This window comes from Manis pentadactyla, chromosome 4 (genome assembly GCF_030020395.1).
Source record: "Manis pentadactyla isolate mManPen7 chromosome 4, mManPen7.hap1, whole genome shotgun sequence".
Classification (NCBI taxonomy): Eukaryota; Metazoa; Chordata; class Mammalia; order Pholidota; family Manidae; genus Manis; species Manis pentadactyla.
The window spans coordinates 152,620,729-152,634,784 of NC_080022.1; the positions used below are offsets into that span (position 1 = coordinate 152,620,729).

Below are 14,056 nucleotides of genomic sequence, written 5' to 3' on the forward strand. Positions count from 1 at the left end.
TCAGCAATAACTTTGGATCTGTCTCAGATCTGGTCACAGATTTTTTTCACTAATTTGATGAGCTGCACTTTATGATGCTTTTCTGAATAGCTTTTTGAAGGTCAAAGTATTCAGCCCAACAGCTGAAACCCATACTTTCACCTAGACGTTATGGTGTGCCTCTCCTGATAGGAAAAACACAGATGGATGTTTTTTATACCATTAAGATTTTGATATAAGTTTTATTGTTTCTGGTGGTGTTTTATTGATAAAGTTTTATTTGCAAATTGTATACTATTGTTACATCATTTTAACTCCTGCATAACAGATCTGTGGGTGAGCCATATAACCTGAAAAATTCCTTAGACTCCCTTCAAATGAATAAGTTCTGGAAAGCATCATATATATGAGAAGAGGTAATAACTCTAGGCAGTAGAAGAAATGTCTGAGCTTAACATCTACACCTCTAAGTGAGAGAATGTCTTCAGATACTCAGCCCCACAGTTTTACAAGCAGGGAGGTATACTTTGGACTGGTCAGATACACCTCAGAGGAGCAACCCAGAGCAGTCATCATGATCATTTATGGGAGTTTTTTTCTTTGTTTTGTCCACTTAGTGGCCATCTCAGTTAATCTTTTATAAAAGACTTTTTTTTTCTTGGAGTCAGGTAGACTTTGTTCCCTTATAGAACTTCAGTCTTGAGTTCTCTCTATTTCTGCTGTTTTTTTGCATACTACTGTTAAATGAGGGTGTTTCTTTTGTCATCTAGCTGAACTAGAATTGTATGCAGACTCAGCTCTCAAACTTCTGACTCAGCCTGTCTCTGCTTCAGAGCTCATGTAACCATGCTGAAATCTCCTTAGCCCGTAAGTTACAATACATCATCATGAAGTCAACTGCCTTCCATCCAATTACTGAATTAACAATGTAGTGACACTTTATGTAGTTCAACATGAGCTGAGCCCCATTCAGTATTACTTCAGGCATGGTAAAGTGGCCACTCTTTGGCAGTAGCCAGATACTATTTTCAGTGCCATTTAGTGACTTAAAACTGCTGTGGTTTAGACTGGGGACTGTGAAACTACCACCAGCAGAAAATTTGTACTTGGGTATCAGCTACAGGCCCTTAGGAATATTCTGCTCAAATTTCAGCAGTTCTTTTCCTGAAACAGGTACCTCTCCTTCCTTCATCTTCCTGTATCCTCATTTAGGTGGCTGTAGTTGACATTATTTCCTTCATGGAGAAAATAACAGCCTCAGTAAGACAATCCTGAGAACAACGGGAAGTGGACAGTTTCAAGAGACGCTTAAAATATAGTGTCTACAGAAATAAGTTGCATTCCTATATACTAATAGTGAACTAGCAGAAAAAAATTAAAACAATCCCATTTATAATTGCATCAAAAAGAATAAAATGTCTAGGAATAAATTTAAGGTAAAAGATGAAAGACCTGCACTCTAAAAACTATAAGATGTTAATGAAAGAAATTGAAAATGACAAAAATAAATGGAAACATATGCCATGCTCATGGATTGATGGATTGGAAGAATTAATATTTCTTAAATGTTTATACTACCCAGAACTGAGTATGCAGACTCAGCATACTCAGTTTCAGTGCAGTCCCTATCAAAACACCAAAAGTATTTTTCACAGAACTAGAACAGATAACCCTAAAATTTGTATGGATAGCCAAAGCAATCTCGAAAAAGAAGAGCAAAGCTTGGAGGTATCTATCATAATCCCAGGTTCCAAACTATACTACGGTTTTATAGTAATCAAAACAGTATGGCACTAGCACAAAAGTAGTCACATAGATCAAGTGGAACAGAGTAGAGAGCCCAGAAATAAACACACACTTTTATGGTCAATTAATCTATGGCAGAGGAGGCAAGAACATACAGTGGAGAAAATAGAACCTTCAATAAATGGTATTGGGAAAACTGACAGCCACATGCAAAAGAATGAAATTTGACCACTTCTCACACTGTATACATAAGTAAACTCAAAATGAATTAAAGACCTCAATATAAAACATGAAACCGTAAGGCTCATAGAAGAAGACATAGGCATTAAACTCTTGGACATTGGTCTTAGCAATATTTTTTTGGATGTCTTCTCAGACAAGGGACCAAAAAAATAAACAAATGGGACTACATCAAAGTTAAAAGCTTTTTCACAGTGAAGGAAACCGTAACATAATAAAAAGAAAACCTACTAAATGAGAGAGTATATTTGCAAATGATATATCCAATAAAAAGTTAATATCTAAAATATATAGAGAACTCATACAACTCAACATCAAAAAAACAAGCACTCCCACTAAAAAATGGGAGAGAATCTGAGTAGATGTTTTTCTAAAGAAGACATACACATAGCCAACAGACACATGAAAAGATGCTCAACATCACTAATTATCAGGGAAATGCAAATGAAAACCACATGAGGCATCATCTCACACCTGTCAGAATGGCTAATATCAAAAAGATAAGAAATAGTACGTGATGATGATAATGTGGAGGAAGGGAACCCCTGTGTAGTTTGGGTGGGAATGTAGATTGGTACAGCCACTATGGAATACAATATGGAGGTTCCTCAAAAAATTAAAAATAGAAGTAATACATGATCCAGCAATTTCACTTCTGGGTACTTACCTGAAGAAAACAAAAACACTGATTTGAAAAGATGCATGCACTCCTATGTTCATTGCAGCACTGCTTATAATGGCCAAGATATGGAAACAACCTAAGTGCCCATTCATAGGTGAATGGACAAAGAAAATGTGGTATGTTCATATAGTGGAGTATTAGCTATAAAAAAATGAACGAAATCTTGCCATTTGTCACACCATCGATGAACCTAGAGGGTATTATACAAAGTGAACTAAGACAAAGACACCATATGATATCACTTACATGTGGAATCTGAAAAACAAAATAAATGAGGAAATAAAACAGAAACAGACTCATAAATACAGAGGACAAACTGGTGCTTGCCAGAAGGGAGGGGGTTGAAGGGATGGGTGAAGTAGGTGAAGGGAATCAAGAGGTACAAATGTCCAGTTACAAGATAAGTCATAGGAATGTAAAGTACAGCATAGGGAATGTCATCAGTAATAATGTAATGACTTTGTATGGTGACTGATGGTAATTACACTACTATGATGAGCATTTCTTAATGTATATAAATGTTGAATCACTGTGTAGTACACCTAAAACTTAATAACTATATGTCAACTAAATTTCAATTAAAAAAATAAGTAAAAATTTTAAAACCCCACACAGTATCTAGATACCTAATTTTGAGACTAGCCTTGCCCTGCACACCTACCCATTTTCACTCAGCTCCTGTGGGCTCACAGATACCACTGAATTTTTACAAGTCCTAGCTTCACTGATTTTGTACCCTATCTGATAAGTATGACCAAACATAGGAATCTTGTCTGACTCCGGATAATACCAGCCAGTAAACTGAAATTTTTAATGGCTAGTCTTAGGCCAACATGGCAACAACTTTCCTGAGTTTTGTTCAGCTTTCTAGCTTTTTCTTTTTTTCCTTTGATTGATATCTGCACCATCCTGCTTGTCAATGTGGAAAGGAGAGGCCCCTCATTGGGTAGTGGGCGCCCATCCTTGCTGACATTACTGTTAGTCACTCTTGCCCATCACTGTGCTGTCAGCTTTGTCATATTTTCAGAGAGAGAGATAATCACCTCCCTTAGAAACCTTTGCATTCAAAGTGAAAGATGCTGAATAAAGTCTGAATTAGCTGTAGTTTCGCTAGTTAGTAAACATATATTGAAATTGTCTGTTTTCTTTGTTCTTTAGGCATAGCAGAGTTAGGTGAATCTTTATATTTCTGGCTTCCTGTTTCTAATACCCTTTGAATCCTGTGTCTGTACAGTCAAGAGTTCTTGATTCTGAGTTGAAGCTGAGTTCTGTCTGATATACTGAATAGGAGTATCAGGATTGCCTTTCAGTTTCATCCATGGCTTTGAATAAAGTTGGCAAGCAGTGTGGGAAGGAAAGTACATCCAGATTTTGTCCAGCTAAGATAATTCTCAAATAATACTTAATAAGAATAAAATCTAGGAAAATAAGAGCCATAAATGGGCTTTATTTCCTTTTGAAATAATACCACTAGTCAGTGCCTTTTCTCAGTGCTTTTTATTAAATTTAACATATTTGGTACTAAAATAGATACTGCTGTTTTTCTTTCAGTGCATTTTTTTTCTTTTTTGCCATCAAGTGGGTCCAGGTCCATAAAGAATCCTATCTCTTTTAAGCTTGAATTATAAGGAGTGCTTGGGGTGAGATGGGTAAGCCCATCAGAAAGTCATAAAAGCAGATTAGGACATCAGGACAAATGAGACATTTTGCTTCTTCCTTTCCTTAGGAAAGGGTTTTTCAGCTCAAGTTCTAGCTTCCTTTTTATTCAGGAGTTAGATCCAGTTATTTCTGAACATATAAATCTTGTCCGATTCCAAATATTATTTAATTGTCCAAATCAGTGGTTTTCAACTTAAGCTATACATTAGAATCACTCGGAGAATTTTCCAAAATTCAGATGCCAGGCTACACCCAGAACAATTAAATTATTATTTCTGGGAGGTGAGACTCAGGCATCAGTTTTTTTTAAGTGCTCCACCCCCCCACACACACACAGGTGGTTGATTCCACTCTGCATCCAGGGTTGAAAATATTATCCGTAACTATTGGCACACAATTGAAGTATTTATTAGTACTCTTAGGAAGTTTGAATCTTACTCTAAGAAACCTGTAGATTTTTTCTGAAGGAGAAAATAAAAACTGAAGACCTCCCATAGTCAGCCTGTCTTTGCAAACTTATTTTCTGAATTTTTTTTTATCACATATCTACCCTGTGCTCTAGTCTACTTGGATCACTCATTCTTCTTGATCACACTTTTATTTATGCTTTGGTCATGCTATTTGAGAAACAACTCTCCCCCCCACCCATGTGCTTTTTATAATCCTACACTACTACCTCTTTGAGGCTTCTTTTCATTATACTTCATCCAAAAAGAGGCTCTTCTCTTCAGAACTTTTTTTCTTTTTTCTTTAGTATATTCTGTATGGTTTGCATTTATGTTTTTATTTCTCCTGCCAGTTTACAAAGCTTGTGTCTTACTCATCTGTGTATTCCCTGGCACCTTTACATTCCCCATAGTGCCTTGTATCCAGTAAATGTTATATAAGTTTGGTTGAATAAAAAGAATTTCATGCTTTTCAGAAGTCATACTTATGAAAAAGCAGATGTATAATGTCTTCTCTGTTTGCTTTCATGTTTTTCCATTTACTCAGATTCTTAGTTTTGATGACCTTTTTTTTGTTGACACATGGGATTCTTTTCTCATGTCCAGCCATTAAGTCATCTTCAGGAAATGTTGGCTCTTTGAGATTTGGAATGCTCTGCAGTTTAGTGCAGAGTGTGCTTATTAATGCCAGTTCTGGGCTCTTTTGTGCCGTGGTGGAAACATAATTTTGTCATAGGCTTACTGTTACAGTATAGTTGTTTTTTAGATTTTGGTAACCTCATTTTTTCTATCTGTTTATTGAGAAGATGAATCTCTTTCTCAAATCCTGAAGTCCCAATGTAATTTTGTTTTTAACACAACTGCAGTACAAAGATCTCCAAATTTTACCTCTAAATGACAGACTGTACTTTCTAAGCACACAAAGCATTTAGCAATATGAAAGGGAATTGTAGATGCACAGTGTGAACTAGGAAAGAGGCACATGGGGAACTATAACAAAAAAGTTGGTGTTTGCTTTTAAACAGTGCCATCAGCTGTGTATGTGTGTTTATGTTTTCTCCATGCTAGCTGTTTTCGGCCTCATTCTTCAGTAATGCTTCTGTCATGTAAGATTGGCTTCAGGGTGAATTATGCCACAGCCCTGAGGAAAAACAGACAAGATTCAGACCAGGTGGGATTATTTTCCTGTCACCTAGCTAATTAAATTAGTCTAATTCTCTAATAGTTGGCATCCTTTTAAATGATCTACTCCAAATAAATCACAGCATTTCTCCTTAGTAGTACTGACTGTGAGAGAGATTAGAAGCATCGTATGCCTTCCCACTTCTTCCCCAGGCATCTTCCTGTCCCAGCTGTTTTCTTTCTTAGGAAAGTTCTAAACTCTAAAACCACTCTTGTTCCACCTATAATTTTTGAAGCTTGAAATTGCACTCAGTACCAGTTTGGTTCCCACCTTCTCAGTGGGGCAGCAGGTTTTGTAGATCAAAGCACATTTTAGTTTTTCTTTGCTTTTCTTTTTTTCCTCTCTTACATTTTCTTTTAAAGAAAAAACAAAACATATTCAAAACATTACTGCTTGGAGACAGGGTTTCTTGGAATTTGTAAGCTCTTTAAAACCTGTTTGGGTTTGTGTCTATGTACCCCAGTGGAAAGATTGGATCTGAGACATCCCTGAGTTGTTTCAGCTCCATCTTCTTTCCACATTTTCTCAAAACTCCCACATAACTACACTACCACTACTCAGTTCCCCTAGGACATGTTGCTTTGCAGTCTAGAATTTCTTTAGGCTTTGTGAGTCACATTGAATATCATGTATTCCCAGCAACCTGGCAGGGCAATTTACAGATTCTATATGGGCATCTAGTACTTAGTTAAATGAACTCTACCTCTCTTCTCTCTCTCTCCTTTCTCTCTTTCAGCTTGGCAGTGACCTTGGCGGGGGCATTGGAGGAAGTCCGGCAGTAAGTGCCATCCATTTTTTTCACCATGGGATGCCCCCTGTTTGATGCTTTTCCTCTACACACATTCTCAGACCAAACCACTGCTGCTGTCTAGCACTGTACACCAAAACCTCTATAGCAGTATAAGAAGAGTAGAAAGTAGCATAGGGTTACTTGGAATCTTTGGAGTCATATACCACCTGTGGTGTAGGGATGTCTTTAGGGATTGGTGCTCTGGTGTCTGCAGAGATCTTTGTCTTCCTGACATTAAAGAGCTGGAGGAAATGGGCCTCCCATCTTGACTGGAGAATGCTCTTACTCTGTAGTGCCATCTAGAAATAACTTGAGAGAGTCAGCTGGATTCAGAGTGAGATTCTCCTTGTACCTGAGTTTGGGGGTGTGTGAATATCCATCTCCCCCAGGAGAGTTTCCTACCATATATTTATGACTAAATGGGAAGTAAGACTTGCCTGGACCCAAGTGGAAATGGAACTGTGCTCTAAGTTGGATGTTTCTCCTTCCTTCTGTAGAAACAAACTTCCCCTTCATTAGGGTACCTATAGGCCTTTTCACAGAATCATGGAAGCTAAAATTGGAAACAAACAGAAAAGAACTTGGATCACTGTATTCCTGATCCTACTGATTATTCTCTGTTTATAGAACTTTTAAAGAATGTATTTTATCAATGATGGAAAAATAACCATGATGATTAAAAGGACAATATACTAATTCAGCTCCTAAGAGTGTCATGATTATGGTGTGTTCTTACTGATTTATCAATACTACTAAAATATATACTAACATTTTAAAGACTACTAATCTGTTCCTCCTAATCTCCCCACTCTTTCTCTGCAGGTGGGACAATCCTTCATCCCATCATCAGTGCCTGCAACCTTTGCTCCTTCCCCTACGCCTGCTGTGGTCAGCAGTGGTCTGAATGACCTATTTGAACTCTCCACAGGGATAGGCATGGCACCTGGTGGATATGTGGCTCCTAAGGCTGTAAGTAAAGCATACGTTCTTTTTTCCTTTTCTTCTTTAACGTTTTTTTATTAAAGTATTGATATGCAATTTTACGAAGGTTTCACATCAACATTGTGGTTTCAACATTCACCCATATTAGCAAGTCCTCAACCCCACCACCACCATCCATTGCAGTCACTGTCTATCAGTGTAATAAGATGCTATAGAGTCATTACTTATCTTCTCCATGCTGTACTGCCTTCCCCATGACCTACTTATATTGTGATTGTGAATTTTAGTGCCCCTTAATCCCTTTCTGCCTCCCCAACCCCTCCCCTTTGATAACTACTAGTCCCTTCTCAGAGTCTGTAAGTCTGCTATTTTGTTCTTCAGTTTTGTTTTGTTTTCATACTCCACAAATGAGTGAAATCATTTGGTACTTGTCTTTCTCTGTGTAGCTTATTTCAGTAAACATAATACCCTCCAGCTTTATCCATGTTGTTGCAAATGGTAGGATTTGTTTTCTTTTTTTTTTTTTTAAATGCTCTTTTTTCTCTATAGTGTTATACATTTTATTGGGTAGAGAAATATGTGAATGACTAATACCTTAAAATTTCACATTTGGGGTGTTGATCATGTCAGCATTATTTCAATAAACACCTTTCTTTCAAGGTAGGCAATGTTTCCACTTTAAACACAATCAGAACAATCCCAAGGTCCATTGAACTATACAGCTGAGATGTCAGTATCTGAAGACAATTATCCATACTTTGCAGAACAGAGTGATACAAAATTGAAACAAAAAAAAAGAACTGAAAAATTATCTTAAAAAATGCTTGTACCTTTTATGGTTCATTGTCAAATTAGGATTTGTTTTCTTTTTATGGCTGACTAATATTCCATTATGTATATGTACCACACTTCTTTATCCATTTATCTACTGATAGACATTTACGTTGCTTCCAAATCTTGGCTATTGTAAATAGTGGTAAAGCACACTTTCTTAATGGGTAGGATCTGGATTACTTAGCTTCTAACATTTATATAACTTCCACTGATAATAAATCTAAGGTTTGGGCCCTTGTTCTAGAGGATTTAAGAGGAAGATGGAAGGTAGCCTCAAACATAGCAGTAAAAAGCACCATACCATCCTCATTAACCATTTTTATAATTAGACTTAAAATTGGGAAATAGTAAGTATTTGAGTTCTTGTTTAGAAATGTTGTCTGGTTTGTCAACACTGAAGTCAATCTAGTGTAAATTTGATCAGCAACACAGCAGGGGGAAAATACAGGGTAGAAAAGTAACATTTTTACCTCTTATTCCTGACTTTCTCCTTGGTATTACATATGGATTCTAGAGTGCTGTTGCTTAGATTTGGTTTTCATGGGTTTTAGTTTATATTTTTGGAGTTCTAATTTAGGTTTGTGTTCCTCATACTCTCCTAGTTTCAGCCTTGCTTGATGTCATGCTCAGATTGAATTTCAAGAGGGGAAGTTCCCTATAAATGAAGGTTATTTTGGCCTTTGGGGGTAGTACTGTTCAGGCTAGGGTGAGGTTTTTGTAACCTTGCCTTTTTGAGGGACAGCATGCTTAATTGTTTCCCAAATTCTCTGCCTGCTTATCTAACTGTGTGGGATTGTGGGCTGCAGAAATGTAGACAGTGGTCCATTCTAGGAGTCATAACTTTGTCTACACAGCCATTACATAGAGTAACCAAAAATGTGGTTCAAAACTGAGCCTTAGCGTTTTGGCGGAACTTAGTAGCTTTGTTGTAAGATTACTGTGTTGGATGTTATGTCTAGATTTTTAATTATTGATTAAGAGGTTGTCTAATGTACTTCTTTTTTAACATTAAAGAATACATATAAATGACATTTAAATCATGTAGAAATTATCAGCTGGAAAATTCTGTTTCTGTCCCCAGTTCCCCATAGATGGCAATTATTTTCTTGTGTGTCCTTTCAGAAGAAAAAGGTCATGCATATACCTATGTTTGTTTCCTTAAAAAATACTTGTTAATGAGATACAGTGTTTTGCACCTTGTTTTTTCTCTACCCTTCTTTTGAGTGGCTGTATCCACTGTACTGATGTGCCACAACTTAATCATTCTGAAGATGGGGTTTAGGTTATTTCCTGGTTCTACTCCCCACCCCCCAATCCCAAACCCCATTTTTGTATTACAGTGTCACAATAATGTCCTTATGTATGTACTCCCTGGTAGTATCTTCTGGTTGTTTGATTTCATTTCCTTCCTTCCTTCTTGCCTCTCCCCAACCTCCTCCTCCCCTTTCCTTTCTTTTTTCTTCATTGTGGCTAGGTACATTCTCATGTTTATTCACCATCTGCTGACTCTTTATTCTGTCTTACATAATCAGAGCCATTAATTCCCTGATATTTCTTTTTAATTAACTGGTAGAGTACTGGAGTACCACAGGTCTGGGTACAGGGGTGGGTTGTGAATGAATTTCAAAGAGAGAATAGGCGTTCAGATTATTTAAGCAACATCTGAGTACTTCCCGTTTATCAGAAACTATAGCAAGAGTTACAAATATGCCAAAGACATGGTCCTTACCCTCAAGGAGATTATTGATGATAGTTTTGGTAATGATAATGTCTTCAAAGCTATAGACATGTATTTTTATTAGTAGATTCAGTTTCTTCCCTTTTAATACGCCTTTTACCAAAGCTATTAGCAAATATACATATGTATATATATATATGGTTTATTGACTCTTAAGTGATTGGGAATGATCTCAAAATTCATAGTCTGACTTTATCCAGAGCCTTTTGTATCTGATTTGATAGGTATAGTATAAAAATCACCATGTTTTCTAAAGGATGGGAAATCTTAATTTAATCATTATTTGTTTTTTAAAAATAGCGTTGAGATAAATCTTTTCTGGTTCCTTTGGGCTTTTTACTGTGTTTCAGGTCTGGCTGCCCGCAGTAAAAGCTAAAGGCTTGGAGATTTCTGGAACATTTACTCACCGCCAAGGGCACATCTATATGGAAATGAACTTCACCAACAAAGCTCTGCAGCACATGACAGATTTTGCAATTCAGTTCAACAAGAATAGGTAAGAAATCTGATTCCCCACCTTAATCCTGAAACAATGTACCTGTGTCCAAAAAGACAATATTCCATTTAACAGCAGGTGAAAACTCTCCCTGACGACAGAGGAAGCTGGATGTAGAGGGTGTTGGCTCCTGCACATATCTTCAGTTGTCAGTTCATCTCTGGAGGCCCTAGAGGGTTTTGTTGGGAAACTCTTCTATGTGGAGTGAGAAAACCAGAACTTATTTACTGCTTTCTTAAAGGATTCTAGGACTAGAATATTTTTAGTAAAATAGTTTATTAAAAACACTTTAATTGAAATCCATTTATTCATTCAACTGATTGTTTAGCATCTGTGTGCCAGATATTTCAAGGTTTGAAGCAGAGTCCAAAGCTTACATTTTGGTGGGAAGAAATGAACATACTTTGGTTGATGTCAAAAATAGGGAAGACAGTATACCTGTTATCTGAATAGTCACATCTGGGCTGACAGTCTACTTTAAGCAATGAATTTACTGCCTTAATAAGGAAGAGAGCATGAAAAAGTAAAATGTCTTACAGTTCTGAAACACCACTGGTTTTTATTAAACTTTGTGGTTCAGAAACTAGTTGTTACACTTTTTGGCAGGTCTGTTCATATTCATAAATAAAAGATATCTATACTTGTTCCTACTGAAGTAGTAATTAGATCCTTAGAGCAGATTTAATAAAATTTGTCAATGACAATTTCCATCAGTGACTCTCTTACTTATTTCTAATCATTGGGAAATAGCTTTTGTACCCTGGATTTGAAAATTTGACACATTAGAAATCACTTAAGTAGAAAGTCTTGTGTTTCCTTCTGTCAAGCCACTTCTCTTTCCAGCCAGTTTTTGCCAAGTGTTAAAGGCCAAGGTTGTGGTGGGAATCTGTTGTAATAAAGGCAGTCTGCATAGCCTTCCTTCATACCTTCATTTTTATTTGTCTTTTTTTTTTTTTAAGTAGTCTGATACTTAGAAATTTAAAATGCCCTTAGTCCCTACTTTCTATAGTCTATTGATTTACTACTTTGAGTAACATATCTTCTCCCTGCCCCCATTGCCCAGTGTCAATAGTACTGTCTTTCTTTGAATTTTCTTTTTGTACCCTTTTTTAAGTTTGCTTAAACTTTGATTTGTCATCTTTGACCTCCAGTTATGACAGATGAGGGCAAGAGCTCTCCAGCCACTTGCCTTCTTTTCCTCTCATTTTTGTAAATTGTATCATTTCTCCATTTCTCTCACATTTATCCTCATCTTTGTTTTGCCTTGGATTTGTGCTTACTGTTAACCTTTTTGTTTAAGTTTCCACTGTCATTTCTTGTATGTCTTTTGGTATGTGCCTCAAAAAGGGCTCATTTGAACAACAATCCTTGAGTTCTTCCATGGTCAAAACTGTGACCTTTATACTTGAAAATTCTTGACTCAAACTCTTTCAAGTGTTTTACTCCAGTGGCTTTGGTCATTAAATGTACCTGCAGAAAAGTCAGTTGCCAGCCTGATTTTTCCCCATATAAATGAATTGACCATTTTATCTGGCTGCCCAGCATTTTGAAATCCAATAATTTTACAAGGATATTCCCAATGTTGACCAGTCTAGGTTAGTTTTCCAAGAATAAGTTGTGTCCTTTCAATATTTACATTGAAGTCTTTTACTTCAGGAAAGTTTTCAGGGTTTATATGTTTAAACTTCTATGTTCATTGTTTAGAATTTCTTCTTTGGGGAAGTATGCATTTATTGGCTCTTCTTTGTCTTTTTTTATATGTACTATTTTTCTGTCTAATCTGTTCTTATCTATAAATATTACAATATATGTTTATCTTTTTTTACCCATAACCATAGCACTATTATCTTACCACAGAATGATTTAATATCATGGAATTATTTAATGTCATCAGACATCCAGTTAAAGGATTTTCAGTTGTCTAATGTTTTTGTAGAGTTTGTGTTGTCTGAATAAGGTCACATACAGTCCTATTGGTCGGTAAGTGTCTTAAGTATCTTTTAACCTAGGGCTTCCTCCTCTTTTTTTTCTTTCTTGAAATTTATTTGTAGAAGAAATTTAGGTCTTTTATCTGTGGAGCTTCCCACAGTCTAGATTTTGCTGATTACATTGGTAAATTGGAGGCAGATCTGTAGGCTTGATCAGATTTAGACTTGATCTTCTGGCATGAGTGCTTCATGGGTAGTGGTGGTCTTTTTCTCTCATTTGTTTTATGTTACTTGTTTTTTTCACATTTTTATTCTCTAGGTCTCTTACTGTTTTTATTACTACGGTGTCTCTTGTTCTTTGTAGCTCTGTCTCTGCCTCTGTAATTGTGCCTTTTCTATAATTTTTTGTAAATGAAATCACATAGCATGGAGTCTTTTTATTTGGTATCTTTTGCTTAGCATAATGTTTTGAGATGTATCAGTAGTCTGTTACATTTTGTCGCTCAGTGGTATTCCATTGATGAATATACCACAGTTTGTTTATCTTTTCACCAGTTGGTGGAATTGGGGGCTGTTTCCAGTTTTATCTTTATGACCAAAGCTGCTATGAATGTACAAGTCTTTGTGTGGATGTTTTCAACTTTCCTGAAAAAACACCTTGCAGTGGTATGGCTGGGTCATTATGGTAAGTGTAAGAGTCCAGCTGTTCCATAACCTCACAACTTTTAGCTATTCTTATAGATGTGTATAGTAGTATTCATTTTAATTTGCATTTCCCTAGTGACTAATGATGTTAAGCATTTTTTTTCATAAGCTTATTGACAATTCTTACTTATCTTTGGTAAAGTATCTGTTCAAATCTCTCCTTTTTTGTTTGTTTTGATTGTTGGTCTTATTATCAAGTAAAAGTCCTTTACATGTTCTGAATACAAGTCCTTTGTCATATGTATGTCTTCAAATATTTTATCCCCATCTGTGACTTGCCTTTATATTTTCTTAAATGTATCCTTCAAAAAGCAAAAGTTTTTTATTTAAGTAAAGTTCATTTACTGTTTTTCCTTTTCATGGCTTATGTTTTCTGTGTTCTAAGAAATATTGGCCTGAACCATGGCTACAAATATTTTTTTCTACATTTTTTAATAGATGTATTATAGATTTTGCTCCTACATTTACTTTTAAAACCCATTTTGAGATACTTTTTAGAAATGGTGTAAAATAAGAGAGTTTTTTTCCACAGTAAGTCTTGAAATCAGATAGTCTGAACACTTCAGCTTTGTTCTTTTTCAGAAATGGTTTAATCAATTCTAGGTCCTTTGCCTGCTGTGAGTATGTAGTTCAGTTTGGGGGAGAACTGACATTAGACAATGTTGAGTCTTGTAGTCCATCAGCATGC

The 14,056-nt window shown here is 36.1% G+C and overlaps 1 protein-coding gene across 7 annotated transcripts in view; it reads left to right on the forward strand.

The window, feature by feature from the left end:
• The window catches only part of AP2B1 (adaptor related protein complex 2 subunit beta 1), a 161,398-nt gene that overhangs the window by 81,443 nt on the left and 65,899 nt on the right, over nt 1-14,056 (forward strand). For 5 of the 7 annotated variants that reach the window (XM_057501213.1, XM_057501212.1, XM_057501215.1 and 2 more), the window contains 3 exons: nt 6,672-6,713; nt 7,548-7,694; nt 10,590-10,735. In XM_057501213.1, coding sequence (XP_057357196.1) covers nt 6,672-6,713; nt 7,548-7,694; nt 10,590-10,735 — 335 coding nt within the window. The remainder of the gene's footprint in view (nt 1-6,671; nt 6,714-7,547; nt 7,695-10,589; nt 10,736-14,056) is intronic. The other 2 variants (XM_057501214.1, XM_057501216.1) reach the window with 1 other exon arrangement.